The 16,463-nt window shown below is 42.4% G+C and overlaps 1 protein-coding gene across 1 annotated transcript; it reads right to left on the bottom strand.

Annotated features, from left to right (window-relative positions):
- Positions 1-437: 437 nt before the first annotated feature.
- On the bottom strand, positions 438-16,207 carry sncaip (synuclein, alpha interacting protein). The gene is made up of 12 exons (XM_079515754.1): positions 16,075-16,207; positions 14,141-14,233; positions 13,392-13,464; positions 12,160-12,734; positions 11,354-11,531; positions 10,526-10,779; positions 9,864-10,043; positions 9,634-9,747; positions 9,275-9,400; positions 7,618-7,787; positions 7,061-7,150; positions 438-4,406 (listed from the first exon to the last, which is right to left on the bottom strand). The coding sequence occupies exons 2-12, from the start codon at positions 14,195-14,197 to the stop codon at positions 3,338-3,340; spliced, it is 2,886 nt and encodes a 961-aa protein (XP_079371880.1). The 5' UTR covers positions 14,198-14,233; positions 16,075-16,207; the 3' UTR covers positions 438-3,337.
- Positions 16,208-16,463: the final 256 nt, after the last annotated feature.

Genomic DNA, 16,463 nt, shown 5'->3' with positions numbered 1-16,463 from the left:
AGCTGTCAACAACCCCATCTCCCCTGGGTCTCTGACCAGTTTTAGAGCTCTGTTTTGACAGCACTTTGATCTTTTCCAAATGGTTGTAGTATTAAGACTTTACACAAAACATGAAGCTATAACATCGTCTAAGACATCACTCCAAGCCTCTGACTTACAAAGATATTCTTAATGTCCTATAAGGCAGTATGAGAGCCATTATAAACACACCAAAGCTCACAATGTGTTCAATCAATCACCAAGTTGATGCGATAAGCAATGTCATGCACATTAGTTTAATTGGAATATTTTAATTTACTGACATTTTATGTCCTGCCTTCTAAGATTTGAGTTGAGACAAGATATTTATCTGTGTTGCAATTAACTATCAGACATTTAAACACAAGTATCCAGTGAAATGAAAACATTTTGTACACAGAGAACAAAGTTACAGTTTATTTCAGTTCTGCGTTGATCAACAAAATGTTTAAATAATTAAAGGATATTAAAGAGAACATTGTGTTTGCTCAATGTTGAGCTCTGTCTGTCTCGGTACAGTATATGTAGGTTATTAAGAAACAAGACTAAAAGAAAGATATCACTAAGGTCAGACAATCATGATTCAACATTCACAACTATTGCAATAGTAGTGTAATAACTTGTCTTGTCTTATCTTTTTTTGCATTGAGAGTAAACATCCAAGTGGCTGGGTATACTGATGTCAATCAATCCTATAAGGCCAGGCACCGAAAATAGTCGATCACAATCTCATGTAAATCAGGTATTTTTGGTTAAAAAAAAAAGAAAAAACTACAAATTTAACAAAACAAAATCACCCCTGTTGAAAATCCCATGATTTGAAACAGGAAATATTCTATTTCCTATGGCTATAAAACTGATATTAATTCAAACAAAGGCTGCATTCCAAGTAAATCTCAAGACATTAATCATACTGATCTGTAAGGCTGAGACACACATTCTCCAGGCAATGTGGAGGGGCAATTTCACCAATAATACATTTCTGACTAAGTATTCTATCTATCAATCAATCAAGACAATATTTAATGTCTTTATCCCAGTTTGTCAGTATCAAACTCCTAAAATCAACTGTTTTCACTTACATTTCGAGTCTTACATGTTCATTTTTACATTCCTCAAGATTCTGAGATATACATACCATGACCCAAAATATTGGGCTAGGGTCGTTCCTAAAACCTTGAACTTATGGAATAAATGCTTAAGATTGCCCTGTGTAAAATTGAAATGTCTTTCAAAAGATGCACCATCACTCATGAACTATGGACACAAAACCAATGGCAGTGTTTAAACACAAGAGTCGACCGCACATAGTACCCTTACTCATCCAAACTTCTGACTTCTGAACTTAGCAGACTACTGAACAGTTACATTGAACACCACATGCAGTCATTTCAAAGTAAATGCTATAAGTTGTGCCTGGTTATTGGACTAGTTTAAGGGACAAACAATATGTTAACTGTGTGTGTGTGTGTGCATGCATGCATGTTTTATATTGTGTGTGTTTTGAAGCTGTTTTCTATGATATCGGTATATACCAGTAAGGTACAGCAACTATTCTTGAGGAGATTGGGTGTGGTTCTGCTGTCATTTTAAAAAAAGCCTAATTTGTGAACATGAGTCATGTCATTAAAACAACTTCATTATGTGAATAGGAACGTGCATCTCACAAAATTAGAGGTAAAATAACTAAGATGCTAAGCATGGCATTTAAAGAAAAACTTTGTTAACTTGTGGTTACAAAACGGTCGACAGTTGGGGCCAGGTACCGAACTTGAAATAGTGGCGAGCAGCCATGTGACCACACACCGCAAAAAAAATATCATTTGACAAAAATCTAAAAACATTTGTATAACTCTTCTCAGGCGTCAATAGGCTAATAACACAGTTCCACTGACAGGACAGAGTACACATTCTCTGGATTCTCAATCTGTATTTTCTGTTAGCTTGCTGGTCAACTACAGTCCTTTGTTAATACTGGTTGTGCATCCCACAACCTCCCAATCTCACTATATTCATAGTCACAACACCCAACTAAATTCTACTTAATGCCAAACAAATACTGCATAGATAATAACCAAGAGAATAAAAAAAAGTGGAATACAATATAAAAACGAAACAAAAAAAACTTTAAATACTGTTAAACATATACAGTGGTTTCAAATACATTTGCTGTGCTGGTGAACATAACCACGTTATTTGTAAACGTTCTAATTCTATAATTGTGTGCATAAAACATAAATACTAATATTTTACAATTTCATCTTTAGTGTTGAGTGGACAATGTCCAAAATGTGGTTACAGTATCACATTGTCAGCATCCCGACCAAAACCTTTATTTGACTTTTTCTACCTTTAGACATCTACCACAGTGGTTCTCAACCTGTAGGCCGGGGCCCACTGGTTGGCCATGGGGATATTGCAAGTGGGCCCAAAAATAATCAGCAAAACACCAAGATTTGAATGCAATGTATAAAAAAAAGTAGAGAACCACTGGTCTATCACAAAAAAAGATATTGCATGCAACATGTAATTTCTGATTACATGCGCTGATAATTCTATTCTCCTATATTATGACCATGGGTCTAATGATTTATACCAATATCTACTGTACAAGCTCATAACATGTCACGCTGCGATGAATTGTGTACTTGTAGTGAGCTTGTAAGAGTGGCTATATATTTCGGGTGCTTGGTACAGCACACATAAGTATAACTTAGGCTCAAGTCAAAACTATTTGTGTAAATGTATGTATATGAATAAGAACATCAATTTGTTTTCCTATTCAAAGTTCTGTTCTGGAGATATGGTTTCTATAGGACTGACAAGCAAATGGAAACAAACCATCATAACATCCATCAGCTAATCTGCTTAAACGTCTCAAAGTGGTATGAAATACACATATTCTCATTCACCTCTTACAGTTAACATCATATCAAATACATCATGCCAACGATAACATAGAAACAACAGCCTAGAAACATGTTTCAGCCCCACATTGTATGAAAACACTGTAAACAGTTATTATACATGAGCAACATTTGGAGGGGAAAAGTCTTACTATTGATTAACACTAAATTCAGCAGGGACCAGATAGTTACCAGTTAAAATTCCCAGACTGGCTGAGGAAGTCTGGGTTGCAAAACTGAAATTTGAAAACAGAGTGGACAATAAATAATAAAATGTTAGTTGGTCATAACTTTAGGTAGAATTAGCATTGTCTCTCAATGTTGCTCATGTATCTAAACCTTAATAAGCTGAATATTATAAAACCCACTGCTACAGTTTTGTTCCTTGCCCTTGAGTAGGCACTTATTCTGAACTAAACGTTAGTGGTCTTGTTCTTGCCCTTGGGGCCTTGTCCAGGACTGCCTTTACTTTCTGTTGACTTCCTGCCAGGCGAGTTCTGAGTGCTTCCGGACACAGAATGTTTAGTTGCAGGTGTTCCACCAACAGAATGTTTAACAGCAGTGGCTGACTGATTGCTACCACTGCTGTTGTTGTTGTTGTTGTGGTTTGTGTTGCCACTCAATGTTTCCATAATGGATCTAAATGTTCCAAATGGTCGTTTACCTTCAGAACCGCCTGCAGGAGTCCTCTCTTTCCCATGATGCCCCTTGGTTGGCTCTGCTTCCTGGTTGGAGCTCTTGTGGATCTGCTCGTCAAAGGTGACTCTCAGTTTAAGATTCTGGGATGTCTTCCTGCGAGATGAAGGGGACTTCAGGGCACTTTTGGGACTGGTGGCAACTTTCTGACCATTGCTATGGTCAAGAAACTCACCAGAACCATCTGCCGGTTTACCATCCATAGTCTCTGGATCACAAGACGTTGGAGAACGGTTGCACCCAGCAACGTCAATGGATTTGGAAGCCCCATGAGCAAATGCCAGCTTTCGTTCAACAGTAGAGGAACAGGAAGACGAGGGGAGGTGCTTTTTCGTCACCAAATTGAGATTATTTGTGACTGGCTCCTCCTCTGCGATTGGCAGGTGGGTAGGCCTATCAGGGCGTGTCGCACCTGCAGATGGGGCTCCAGGGTTTTTACCCTCTTCTGGTGGGTAAGTGTCTGAATCTGATTCACTGAGAGAGCGCTGCATGATTTGTTTGAGTCTTGCTAGTTTGAGCTCTCTCTTCTCGACTAGACCTACTCTGCGGCCTCCAGGGGGACCCCCAGGAGCCACAGAGCCACAGGGACCCTCTCTGGCTAGGCTGCCAGCTGTGGGCAGCCTATCTCTGGGACATAGTGTCTCCGACATGTCCTTTCCCAGGAGCTGCCGTGTCACTGAGTCTGGAGCTACACCCCCTTGTCGAACAACCCAGTGGCTGTCTCCAGGAGTGCCCTCTGCTGTCAGTGTCATCTCTGACCACGCCTCCATTGAGGGCTGATGGGAACTGAAGTCCAGAGAGGGAGAGAGAACATCTCTCTTATTTTCACAAATCAGTGTTGGCAGGTAAGTTGTTAATGACATGCACAATTGCACACCTACAGTACTTCCACTGGCACTTGATACTATTACTACCAATTATAAATGTAAAATTATTCTAAAATTGATATTTAAGTTTTTAGACAGCTTTAAACAAAAGTTTGCCGTAGTCAGCATTTTAGTCAATTATCTCTAGCAAAGATGTGCATAAGCATGTTCTCTCTGCTCTATAGAAGTGATCACACAAAGCTCTATTCTGAAATGTTCCTTTAGGCGACACTGACATAAAACATGAGAAGAAATGACAGCCATCACACACAGTTTTACTGAACCATCTGAGCTTGTCCTCAGAGAATTTAGATTTTACGTGTGGACGAATAAAAAAAGTAAACCAAATCCAGATTATGTTTTGAAATCTCACTGGACAAGAGGGAAGGCCGTTTGAAATGTGTACATTTTAGCCTACTGGGGTGTGCAGTGCTGTTTCTCTTGAAGGGGGCATTGAGGACAGACAGTGGCGTAACATCATAGTGACAGGCCCCGTTGCAAATATTTTGTTTGCACCCCCCTCAGGCACATGCGCGCAAGCGTGCAAATAGCCTATATGTAAGGTGGGACGGAGGAGCGTGTTTCAGCATGTATATCGACTAGGGATGTCCCGATCACGTATTTTTTTCCAGATTCCGATCATTTGATTTTGAGACATACAGATACCGATCTTTCCCGATCCGATCTTTATATTTTTATATAACACTTATGCCATATCACAATAAATAGCAAATATCCTAATGTATGTCACTCTAGTCTAGTCTGTTGTGATGTGACTATACTTTTACTGTCATTGTGTTTTTAGTTTCTTTCTAATGAAAGCATGGAATCATAGCAAAAACATACTCTCTCCCCATGCCTTCGGCCTGGTGGAGACAATAATGGTGTATTCGTTAATTAGAGTGAATACAGTTCTACAGCTTATAGAACTGAAGTCAAGTTAAAACTCTTAAAGAGTATCTCTCTCATTCAGAGAGAGTACTACAGACACCTATGCCATCATGCATAGCGGGGGTTGCATTTCCTTTGTTATCAATCATCATAGATTTGTCCTAATGTTGGTGCTAAATAACACTTAAAGTCACTGCCAGTGACTTTAAGCCGCTTTAGCTCTGAGCAGATCCACATGGACACGCATGCAACTCCAGGACGCACGCAGGTTTTTGGCAGAGAAAATTGGATCGTTGGTTGCAACGTCGATATTTATGTCACTGGCTGAGATATTATCGCAGCAAATTGTAGGTTGTAATTTTAATACCTTTGTGGTGCTTATTTATGATAATAACTGGACAGAATTGGCTCATTTCTTACATTCTTTCACAGATTTTACTGTAAGAGAGAGATAACAATCTGCGTATTCTGTGAAGAATTTCCCTTTAATAGGACAATGTCGTTTTAGTTTGAATTAAAACAGTTTTGGCATTTGGGAAAGTAAACTTTCTCAGCTAATGACCCCATTTTGATAAGTAGTCTTTCACCCTGGGACCAGGGCTTAATAATACTGTATACTAGAAACATACTCCATGGGAAGACCACACCCATTTGGGGTTCTGATCTGCAGTGTAAGAAACCAGTGTTTTGTGAAGGTAGGCCAGAGGGGATGTGTGAAGGTAGGCCAGAGGGGATGTGTGAAGGTAGGCTAGAGGGGATGTGTGAAGGTAGGCCAGAGGGGATGTGTGAAGGTAGGCCAGAGGGGATGTGTGAAGGTAGGCCAGAGGGGATGTGTGCAGGTAGGCCAGAGGGGATGTGTGAAGGTAGGCCAGAGGGGATGTGTGAAGGTAGGCCAGAGGGGATGTGTGAAGGTAGGCCAGAGGGGATGTGTGAAGGTAGGCCAGAGGGGATGTGTGCAGGTAGGCCAGAGGGGATGTGTGAAGGTAGGCCAGAGGGGATGTGTGAAGGTAGGCCAGAGGGGATGTGTGAAGGTAGGCCAGAGGGGATGTGTGAAGGTAGGCCAGAGGGGATGTGTGAAGGTAGGCCAGAGGGGATGTGTGCAGGTAGGCCAGAGGGGATGTGTGAAGGTAGGCCAGAGGGGATGTGTGAAGGTAGGCCAGAGGGGAGGTGTGAAGGTAGACTAGAGGGGATGTGTGAAGGTAGGCCAGAGGGGATGTGTGAAGGTAGGCCAGAGGGGAGGTGTGAAGGTAGGCCAGAGGGGATGTGTGAAGGTAGGCCAGAGGGGATGTGTGAAGGTAGGCCAGAGGGGATGTGTGAAGGTAGGCCAGAGGGGATGTGTGAAGGTAGGCCAGAGGGGATGTGTGAAGGTAGGCCAGAGGGGAGGTGTGAAGGTAGACTAGAGGGGATGTGTGAAGGTAGGCCAGAGGGGATGTGTGAAGGTAGGCCAGAGGGGAGGTGTGAAGGTAGGCCAGAGGGGATGTGTGAAGGTAGGCCAGAGGGGATGTGTGAAGGTAGGCCAGAGGGGATGTGTGAAGGTAGGCCAGAGGGGATGTGTGAAGGTAGGCCAGAGGGGATGTGTGAAGGTAGGCTAGAGGGGATGTGTGAAGGTAGGCCAGAGGGGATGTGTGAAGGTAGGCTAGAGGGGATGTGTGCAATGCATGTGTTCATGTGTGTGTTTGTTACCTGGGTGACCTGTTGGGTGTTCCTTCAGTCTTATTGGGATCCAGTAGACTCTGCAGTTGGTTCTGTAGAGCCAGCCTCTCTGTGGCTTGTCTGCAAGTGGGACAACACGCATGTGTTTATAGTTTTCAGCTTGTAGGTCAGCTATTTTACCTATATTTATATTTATCTCCGAAATGTTTTGAAAATGTTTGAAAACAAATCTACATTTTTTGAAAGTGGTAAACTCTTGTCCCTCTTCTGGGACTGGTACACGCTTCTCTCTCAGAAATATTGGCTATGCACTTTGGATATATTAGGGTTTTATGGCCACAGTGATAGTAAACCTACCATGCCATGCGTATTTTGGGCATATACAGTAGGTAACAATGTAATAGAACAAGTGAAAGAATAAACAAATCACACATTTGGAAAAATAACGATCTACAAACAATACATTGTGATGCGACACATTGTGAACTTGTAGATCTGCTGTTTTTGCTACTTTACTACAACTGAGTTTACATAGGGCAGACATGGTTAACAGTAATAGTGTCAGTGGGGGGGACGGGGGGACTCACTCATTGAGCTGCTTGGTAAGTTTGACCACCTGCGAGGCCAGAGACATGCAGGTTTCAACAACAACCAGGTAACGTGCACAAGTGGTGTGACCCTGCCGCTCGGCACTCTGGGAAGACCTCTCTCCCTGCTGGTTCTGCACTGTAACATTAGAGCCGTACTCTACCAGGGTCTGGGGACGGACGGGGGAGGGGGAGAAAGGACACGGACACACACACACACACACACACACACACACACACACACACACACACACACACACACACACACACACACACACACACACACACACACACACACACACACACACACACACACACACACACACACACACACACACACACACACACACACACACACACACACACACACACACACACACACTTTAGAACAGGGCTACTGTAGAATCACAATGTTTTGCTCAAGATCAGGTAGTCCGCCCACTAATCTGACCACAGCAGCTGGACATACTTCCTGTCTGGAAGCTATTCAACAGTCTTATTCGCACTACAGTGCCAACCAAGGCTCACTCATTATCCATTGTATTTAACTTTTATATTTATGTCTGTACTGCACTGTACACAGTAAAAATCCAACCAAATGGACCCATGAGCCCATGAGCTCTCCCCACACCAGTTACACACGTATACATTAGCCCTAAGGGTAAGACAGAGTTACGACATTGAGGGGGCAGAAAACAGCCTGGTCACGTGGTTCAGGTACTCGCGCGAGCCCATAAACTCCAATGCATTCCGTAAACTTCCGGTTGTCCCTTTTCAATAGAAGTCTATGTACAGTAGAGAGCCTGGCCCCATGAAGTGAATGGAGTAATTCTGTCTTACTCTATGGCTCTGGTCCTGTGGAGGTGAAGTATCGTCATTCCAGACATTTGATTGGTGGCCAGGTTGGCCCACAAGTAATCTCTCAAGAACAGATTTCGAGCTGCGCTACTGATTCTGTCAGCAGGGGCATTCAGAACGTGTATATATTGTTTTGAGTGGGAATGAAAACATAGGCACCCCACCGGAAGAGGAGGGCCAGCCTCCAGTTATCCACATTCTATTGGGCGGCCCCCCCAGAGGCAAATTCAAATGGAAACAAACAGCAGAAGGCGTTTTTTTCCCTTTTTTGTCAATGGGTTCTCAGATTGGCCCACAGGAAACAGGCAAAGCCCAAAAGAAAACACACCAGGGCTTTCACAGAACCCTGAGGTGTTAAAATGAATGCAGTTCTGTTGTAATTTATTGTGTATTATTTGTGTGGTATATTGTATAAATCTGAATGCATTTAAGGCAGAATGCTGCTAACAATAGGAAATGCTGCTCACATGAGCTGTGGGTAAAAGAATATTGCATGGTTTCCATTTATACTGCAGCCACTGAGATGGAGTCTTACTGTATGAACCTCACTCTCCATATATCCACCTATCTATCCCATCCAGTCACCCATCTGTCAGTCTGCATACAGGTGAGGCATTTGTGCTGGGCCAATACATGGACAGCAGTGTTCCCATGCATTAGTGTTTCTCAATGGGGGTGGTATAGCAGTTGGACCTCGTATCTGGATATTAGCTAGGGGGGGCGCTAGCTGGCCCCCAAAAGGTTGAGTGCACCACTCAACCTCAAATAAACAAAACTACTTGTAAACTACTTCTTCTACCTGTAAACAGGTGAGGTGTCCATACTGGGCTGCTACGTGAACTGCAGTGTTCCCATGCTGGTCTACTTCATCCAAAGAGATGGCCTGCTCCTGCATGAACTGCAGCAGCCACAGCAACACCTTTTCCTGGAGAGAGCGAGAGATGGAAATCACACACACAGACATCATTAATGCCCTTGGTGAACATTCCCCAAACTAAGAGACAGGTACCAGATGTGAGTGTGTGTAACTAATTTAGTTAACCACTTACATGTAACCACTCAAACCATAGTATATACATAAATATTTTCACTGTTTATTTCCTATAATGACATCTGCAAGCTGCGGCAATTCTTAGGGAATAAAAGTGTGCTGGTTACCTGTCCATATCTGCCAGCATAGTGGATCAGACTGGGGTGTTCCCTGGTACAGCTGAGCTCTGCTATGGCCTCCGTTTCACTCACCATCCACCTCACACACTCCAGATGGCCATTCTGAAAGACATGTTTTTCAAGATTTCTCCAGCTTAATTGTTAATTTTTAAATGACAACCTAGATTGTCTGCTGTCCCAATACATTTTATTGTTGTTTATTGCTCCTTTTGCCCTACCTTGACCCCCAGGCCTGCAGGAGTGAGTTGCTGGCTGTTGCGTTCATTGAGGCCGTCCTCCCCCATCAGGGAGGTGAGGTGCTGGAGACAATCGGCATGGCCCTGGGAGGCTGCGATATGGAGCAGGTTGTTCCCATCCTCGTCCCTGATCAACTCCAGGTTGTCTGCTGCTAGATGTGGCTACAGAATATAGTAGAGTAGAGTGCCCATTAATAAAAAAAAATCAAAAAAATCAAACAAATGATTATTTTATTTTTTTAATACATGGTGCCAAAGTTTGTGTTTTCGCCATTGAGAATGCATTGGGCGTTTAAATTAAATAACTCAGAAACTATAAAACATTTCAAAGTAAAAAGTTCCAGCATGTGTCTCCACAGTCAGCTGAATAAAAAAAAACTGAATGGATTTTCTAGGTGAAAGTGATTTTCACCCACTTTTGCGTGGGCGCAAGTGTTTTAAGATCTAAGACAGATTCTACAAATGTCTTCTAAATCCTTTTTTCCCCCCTTCCTTTTTCTGAAAAACTTACATAGCTATATCAGTGGTTCCCTAAAATTATATCTATTTGGTAGTTAACTATTTGGTAGCCAACAGCGCCTCTCTTATGAAGGTCACATTCACCAGGAGCAAGATTTGTCCCTCTGTGATGATGTCACACTCACCAGCAGCGAGATCTGTCCCTCTCTGATGATGTTGATGATGTTCTGGTTTTTCTTTGTCTCCTCGTCCACCTCTCCTCCTCCTGCTCCTCCGAAGCCCCTGGAGACTCCTAGTCCAGGGGGCCTGCCCTTGGAGCTGTCCTGCCTGCTCAGACTGCAGCCTGGCAGAGGGAACTTCATCCCCTGGAGCTGGCCACCTGGAGCCTCCACACCAGGCCTCTGGGAGTCTGAGTAGACTCTCGCTGACAGCAGCTTATCTGGAAATGAATCGGCATTAGGTAAATATATGGCTAAAGCTGGGTGATATACTGTATCAAATTATTATTTGAACATTTATTATAAACGTTAACTTTTACTGAATACGAAAAACATTGATATTAAAAATGGAAAAAGCTATCAAATAACAGACGGAAAAGAGATGCCTAGACTAGAAAAAGTGCGCTTCGCAGCACAAGTCCCTGCCAGGTCAGGTAGGTTATTGTGGGCCAGTATGTTCAGAATGCATCGGCCCCCTGGTCGTGCTAAACACAAACTGTAGGAGTCAAAAAATTTGTTTTGCAAAAGTCGGCCTCGTGGAGCTATTACAGGCCGATCTGAAGAATTTCAGGCAGAGGTTCGTTTCTGGCATCCAGGGAATATGTGTAGTTTCATGCAGATCTGGCCAACGGAGCCAGAGGTTAGCTGTTCACAGACGGACTAACGGACTGACGGATGGACAGGGTGCTAAACATAGTCTCGGCCACGTGGAGACAAAAATACCTGAAAATATCAAAACATCGGACTGATTCAACTTTGTGTTATGCTGATAACTATTAGTGTTATGAAACATACCTGCATCAGAGAAGGAGGAGAGAGAGGAGGAGCAGCTGAGGTGTCCAGGGGAGTGGTGGTCAGGGAGGTAGGCTCCTCCTGCACCCGGGGAGCGGTGGAGGTGATGGTGGTGGAAGTCTGGATCCATGGATTTAGACTTCCTCAGGTCTGACCACTTCACTGGCGACAGCACACAGTACTACAGGGAAGTACAACACACATGTATCGTATGCTGCATAACCACACATCTAAAAGACAAGCTACCCTGGCATAGGTACTGACACTCTGACAGGGATACTACATACACTATATTAGAACAGTACAGTACTACAGAATGGACAGGAATATGGTGGTATAGAGGGTATGCACGTGACATCATCATCATACCCGGATGTTATGCGGGAACGCTCACTGAGAGGCAAAAAACTACTTTCTGACCTTGACAGCCCATACATCCAAACAGAAAAGTCCTATCTTTGCATTAAACAACGTTAAAGTTAAAGTCACTTTGCCACTGACTTTATGCATGCTCTATTACTGCTCTATTACTGAAGTACAAAACACAACACATTAAGGTAGATAAAAGGAAAATGAGAGAGGAGAGAGCGAGAGATTTGTAAATGCCACAGAATTACACAACTTACTGTAGAACCAGTTCAGATGAGACGGCATAATTATGGTTGGGCACATAATTGAATTGAATGACTCTTATTTGAAACTACCACTAACAAACACGAGAGGTCCAACATAGTTGGTCTTAGCAAGTGCAGGTAGTCGTTTCAAGGAAGGATGTGTGTGTCATGTCCACAGCTCATAGACCTCCTCACCTGTGTCTGGGCACTGAGAGGCTCGTTGTGGGGAAGGGCTGAGCTCTTCAGGCTCCCTCGTGGGTTCCTCTCCAGGGTGCCTCCTCCCAGGTTACTCCCAGTGATGGAGCGCTTGTCGTGGGGCACGCGGGGCAGTGTGGACATCTGCTGGCTGGATTTAATATAAGGCACATCCAGGATCTCATCCATATCCAGATCGTAGTGCTCAAGCTCTCCAAACAGAGCCTGAGGGTTGTTGCCTCCTCCTCCTCCCCCACCAACACCCAAGCCCCTTGCCTTCCCCCCATGACCGTCAGAAGAGGTTGAAGGCTGGGGTGGTTTATCCGTGCCCGAGTCCTCTTTGCTGTCTTCCTCCTGCTCCGCCGGTCCCTGTCCCTGCCCCGGTCCCTGCCCCTGTCCCTGTCCCTGCCCCTGGACTTTGCCATCCGAGTCGGTGTCATTGGTCTCTGGCTGGTGTTTCAGAGGGGAGACCCTCTTCACCGGGCGGAACTTGCTGTGGACGTCAGCGAGGCCTGTGGGTTTGATGCCTCCTCCAGAGTGAGACGAGACACCGCGGCTCCAGTTGATGGCTGGCACTGGGTGAAGCCAGGGGAAAAGTTAAGTTTAAGTTTATATTTCCCTTTTTATTTAATGTACAGTATTTGGGGGTAATTCTGGTACATAGGCCATGCAGTAGAAGGAGACAGGGAAGAGAGACACAGATCATGTGGTAAACACATTATCTGACTATTTCGCCAGGACACCTGAACTTTAGTGTAATTTAATTTAAACTAATCCACTTCAAGCTAGTCGACGGCACTCTAATTTGTGTGCACAAGGAATAATTACTGCATATACACACCAACATAAGATTAAGCTATGCACAGCTTTAGTTCAGCGTAAATATAACTTCATCCTTAGTGGCAAGAACACTAAAGAGATGCTGAATACAGAGGGGGAAATTAGGTCGATATAGCTGATCTACAAGCTCGTGTTGCAATGCGATGCATTGTGATGTTATAGATCAGCATTTCTTCTTTATAAAATAGTGCTTACAAATGGTTCATCGGACTAATCAATTTAGATTATTAAAAAAAATCAAGTAGAATGTATTTTTGCATAAATTTGTCGATATAAATAAGAAAATTGCTTCTCAATTATTTGATGAATTAACAAAGTAATCGATAAGAAAATAATGGATATCTACAGCCATACTGAATAACACCATAGAAGGAGGCTTCAGGGAGCTATACCTGGTCTCTCTTCTCCCTGGACATCACTCCTCCTTGACAGCTCTGGAATGCTCTTTAGGGACGTCACAGAATACTGCAGAGAGCAACAGAGAAAGTAAGGCTAATGAATAGCTCAGTTCAAATGAAAGTTTTCTCTTTTTCCTTTTTAATGTAGGTGCTGCCAAATTCGTATAGTCTCCGAAACTCCCAACACCTTCGTCTTGGAGAGGGTGGTTCTCAACCTTTTCAGGCCATGACCCTCCAAAAATAATCATATTTGAACTGGGGACACCCCACCCTGATAAGCACTTGGAATGTAGTAGTTGAGGCATTACATTTTGTTTCACTCGGTTCTATAGACAAATATTGTGAGAATAACCGATCTACAAGCACAACAATGAGAATAACCGATCTACAAGCACAACAATGAATAACCGATCTACAAGCACAACAATGAATAACCGATCTACAAGCACAACAACGCCTCACACGCTGCGAGGCGTTGTGAGCTTGTAGTAGATCAGCTTTTTCACTTGTTTGCCTCTTTGGCCAATGTTTGACCAGTTCTTATAGTATAGTTTGATAGATTAATTTTAAATGATCAATTCACTGTCATCTGTCATCTATTCTTGTGTTGCACCGATTATTGTGAATTATTATGTTGCGTGAAGCATATTTTCATTTACCAATTTCCTGTGGGCAGATTTGACCAAAGGTTGGTTCAATTCATGCTGCATGTATTTTTTTAGGTCACTGTAATTAATACTGACCACTGCATCATCAGAGAAGTCAATCTCATCAAGGTCCAGGTATTCAGGAGCTTCCATCTTCACACACCATCATCAGCCACAGGACTGTGTGTACTGTACAAAACATATACACAACATTACTGATATATAGTAGTCAGTAGTGTTGTATAGTAAACACAGGACTGTCACATTCAATAGCCATAGTTTTTCTTACTGTTCTTTTAACAAGTGAAACTGTTGCACGATGGAGCATACATTAGAGTGGATTGTCCCTTTAGTAACTGATAAATTAAACACAAAACTAGCCGCTTTCTGATCCTGGTCCTGGATGTAGAAAACCAGACCAATGCTGTACAAACTACTTAATCCTCTACAAACGGCTTAATCTCTAGATCAAAGCCAACACAAAATTCTAGGATAATCTGGTATAATTAGACAGCAGTGTGACACTTTAAAAGGAGCATTTGACCACCCTAACATACAAACACAGTAGAGGGACCTTTCTTTTTCTTTAACAAGTATGTATATTTAACATTACAAGTCCACTATGTTTTAAAACATTCCAAACACAGTGCAGCCGTTTCAACCACTAAATAGCATAGTTACCCTTGAATGGTTACAGTAGGCTATTTGCTAAAATGGCTGGTAGTGTACTGTAGACACACTTGCCAACTATAGCTGAAGATTTCCCAGTAGTTGGCTGGTGACTAGTGTTATTTCCCACCCTATGCCTGTGCTCAAAACAAAAGGATGGGTTCTCTTGCCTTGTAACCCAAACATAAGACATGTTTTTAACTCCCTGAGTGATTGAGCTCTCGATACAATGGCAACAGCTGGACAGGAGTTTCTAATGTTAGGGTTGAAGCTTCCAGAGCTTTATTTAGGATTGTAGTGTTTTCAAACACTGACATGTGGAAGGACGTGCATTTCTGAGTTTGATTAAAAAAAAAGGGCTTAGAATGTTACAAAAAGGCTGTTTTCCATTTCCGCTTCAATAATTTGTTTGTATCAATCAGCCCCTACTGCACAACTAAATTAACCATTGTACTTGCTGTAATCAAAGTTGATAAATCTGTAGGGTAGCCAAAGAGAGAAAGCGTGTGTTGTGTGTGTGTGTGTGTGTAAGCCAGTTTGAATGTCTAATAATTTTAAAAGCTAGCCTACTGCAAGCTACCGGTAACTACAAAAGCATACCTGTAGTTAAACTAACTTGGAGAATGGAAAAAGAGCTGTCATCCGAATGAGTAAGCCTGACTTCTGCTGAGTCCATTGGGTCTAGTCCGCAATTTAACCTGACTGTCATTATAGTACTTTAATTTAAAAAAACTATATAGGCTTATATCATACCAAGAATTGACTAAATGTACAGATAAATAATATCCAATGTCATGGTATATTTCACATTTGATTAACTAATCAAAATTGCAGCCATTTATGTAAGTGTGACTTGCATGTCATCATGTTACTTTGATCTGTGTTCACACAGAAACAACAAGTCACACCAAAAGTGTCCCAAAACATTTGGACAACATAAGCAGATACAATAACCATCAAAATGCTGATATAGTCTATGATAGGCTGCCTTTAAGTATTTCTACCTTGCAAGTTTGCCAGCTACTGTACTGTAGCATCATATACTAGCCCAAGATTTAGACTTGGATGTAGCCAGTTTAGCCATCATTTGCTTAGTTCTAGCAAAAAGCAAAAGCTGGCTGGCTAATTAGTTGAGCTAGATGGCTGATCATGGCATCCCAAGAAGCTAGCTAGTTAGCTTGCTGGCTAGCTATAATCAGGCACTTGGAAAATTAGGTCAAAACAGACATGGTTCAGGTAAAACCGTTCTACAACACATTGAGCACAACACGCACACACAGACACAGACACAGACAGACACAGACACGCACACAAAGACTTACTTTTCCTGAAAACAATTGGAGGACTTTAATCTATCGTACCTTATTAAAAATGGTGAGATGAGGAAAGTAATAGCTTGATAAACTGAGAGCAAGCGAAAGCGCTAGCTAGAATCCTTGGATCCAGCTGTTTTTTTCCTTCTTGCTGTCTTGAAGCACAAAGGCTTTGACATATGGGGAGTTGCTGAGAGAGCGGAAGTGGGTCGGTCCGTTATCCTTAGAATAAAGTAGCCTAGAATAAAACACATGAATGTTACATCAAGGGCTATTTTTTTCTATCTTAAGATATTTAGGGGAGGAAAAAACCCCCCAAAAAAAACATTTCGATGTGGACAATATTTTTTCGTATGTACATGCATACGATTTACTTATGAACTAACATTTAACTAATTAGTTAAGTAAAGAAATAGTAATTTAAAAAATAATTATAT

Source organism: Electrona antarctica, assembly GCF_951216825.1.
Source record: "Electrona antarctica genome assembly, chromosome: 12".
Lineage (NCBI taxonomy): Eukaryota > Metazoa > Chordata > Actinopteri > Myctophiformes > Myctophidae > Electrona > Electrona antarctica.
The sequence above is the reverse complement of the archived record's forward strand: the minus strand, read 5'-3'. Positions and strand labels throughout refer to the sequence as shown.

Excerpts from the sequence above, each read along its gene's own strand:
- sncaip (XM_079515754.1), bottom strand. The coding sequence starts at position 14,197 with ATGGAAGCTCCTGAATACCTGGACCTTGATGAGATTGACTTCTCTGAT. Across the intron at positions 10,780-11,353 it reads CTCCTCCTTCTCTGATGCAG|ATAAGCTGCTGTCAGCGAGA; the intron begins GTATGTTTCATA and ends ATTCATTTCCAG. Across the intron at positions 9,401-9,633 it reads ATGCTGGCAGATATGGACAG|GAAAAGGTGTTGCTGTGGCT; the intron begins GTAACCAGCACA and ends CGCTCTCTCCAG.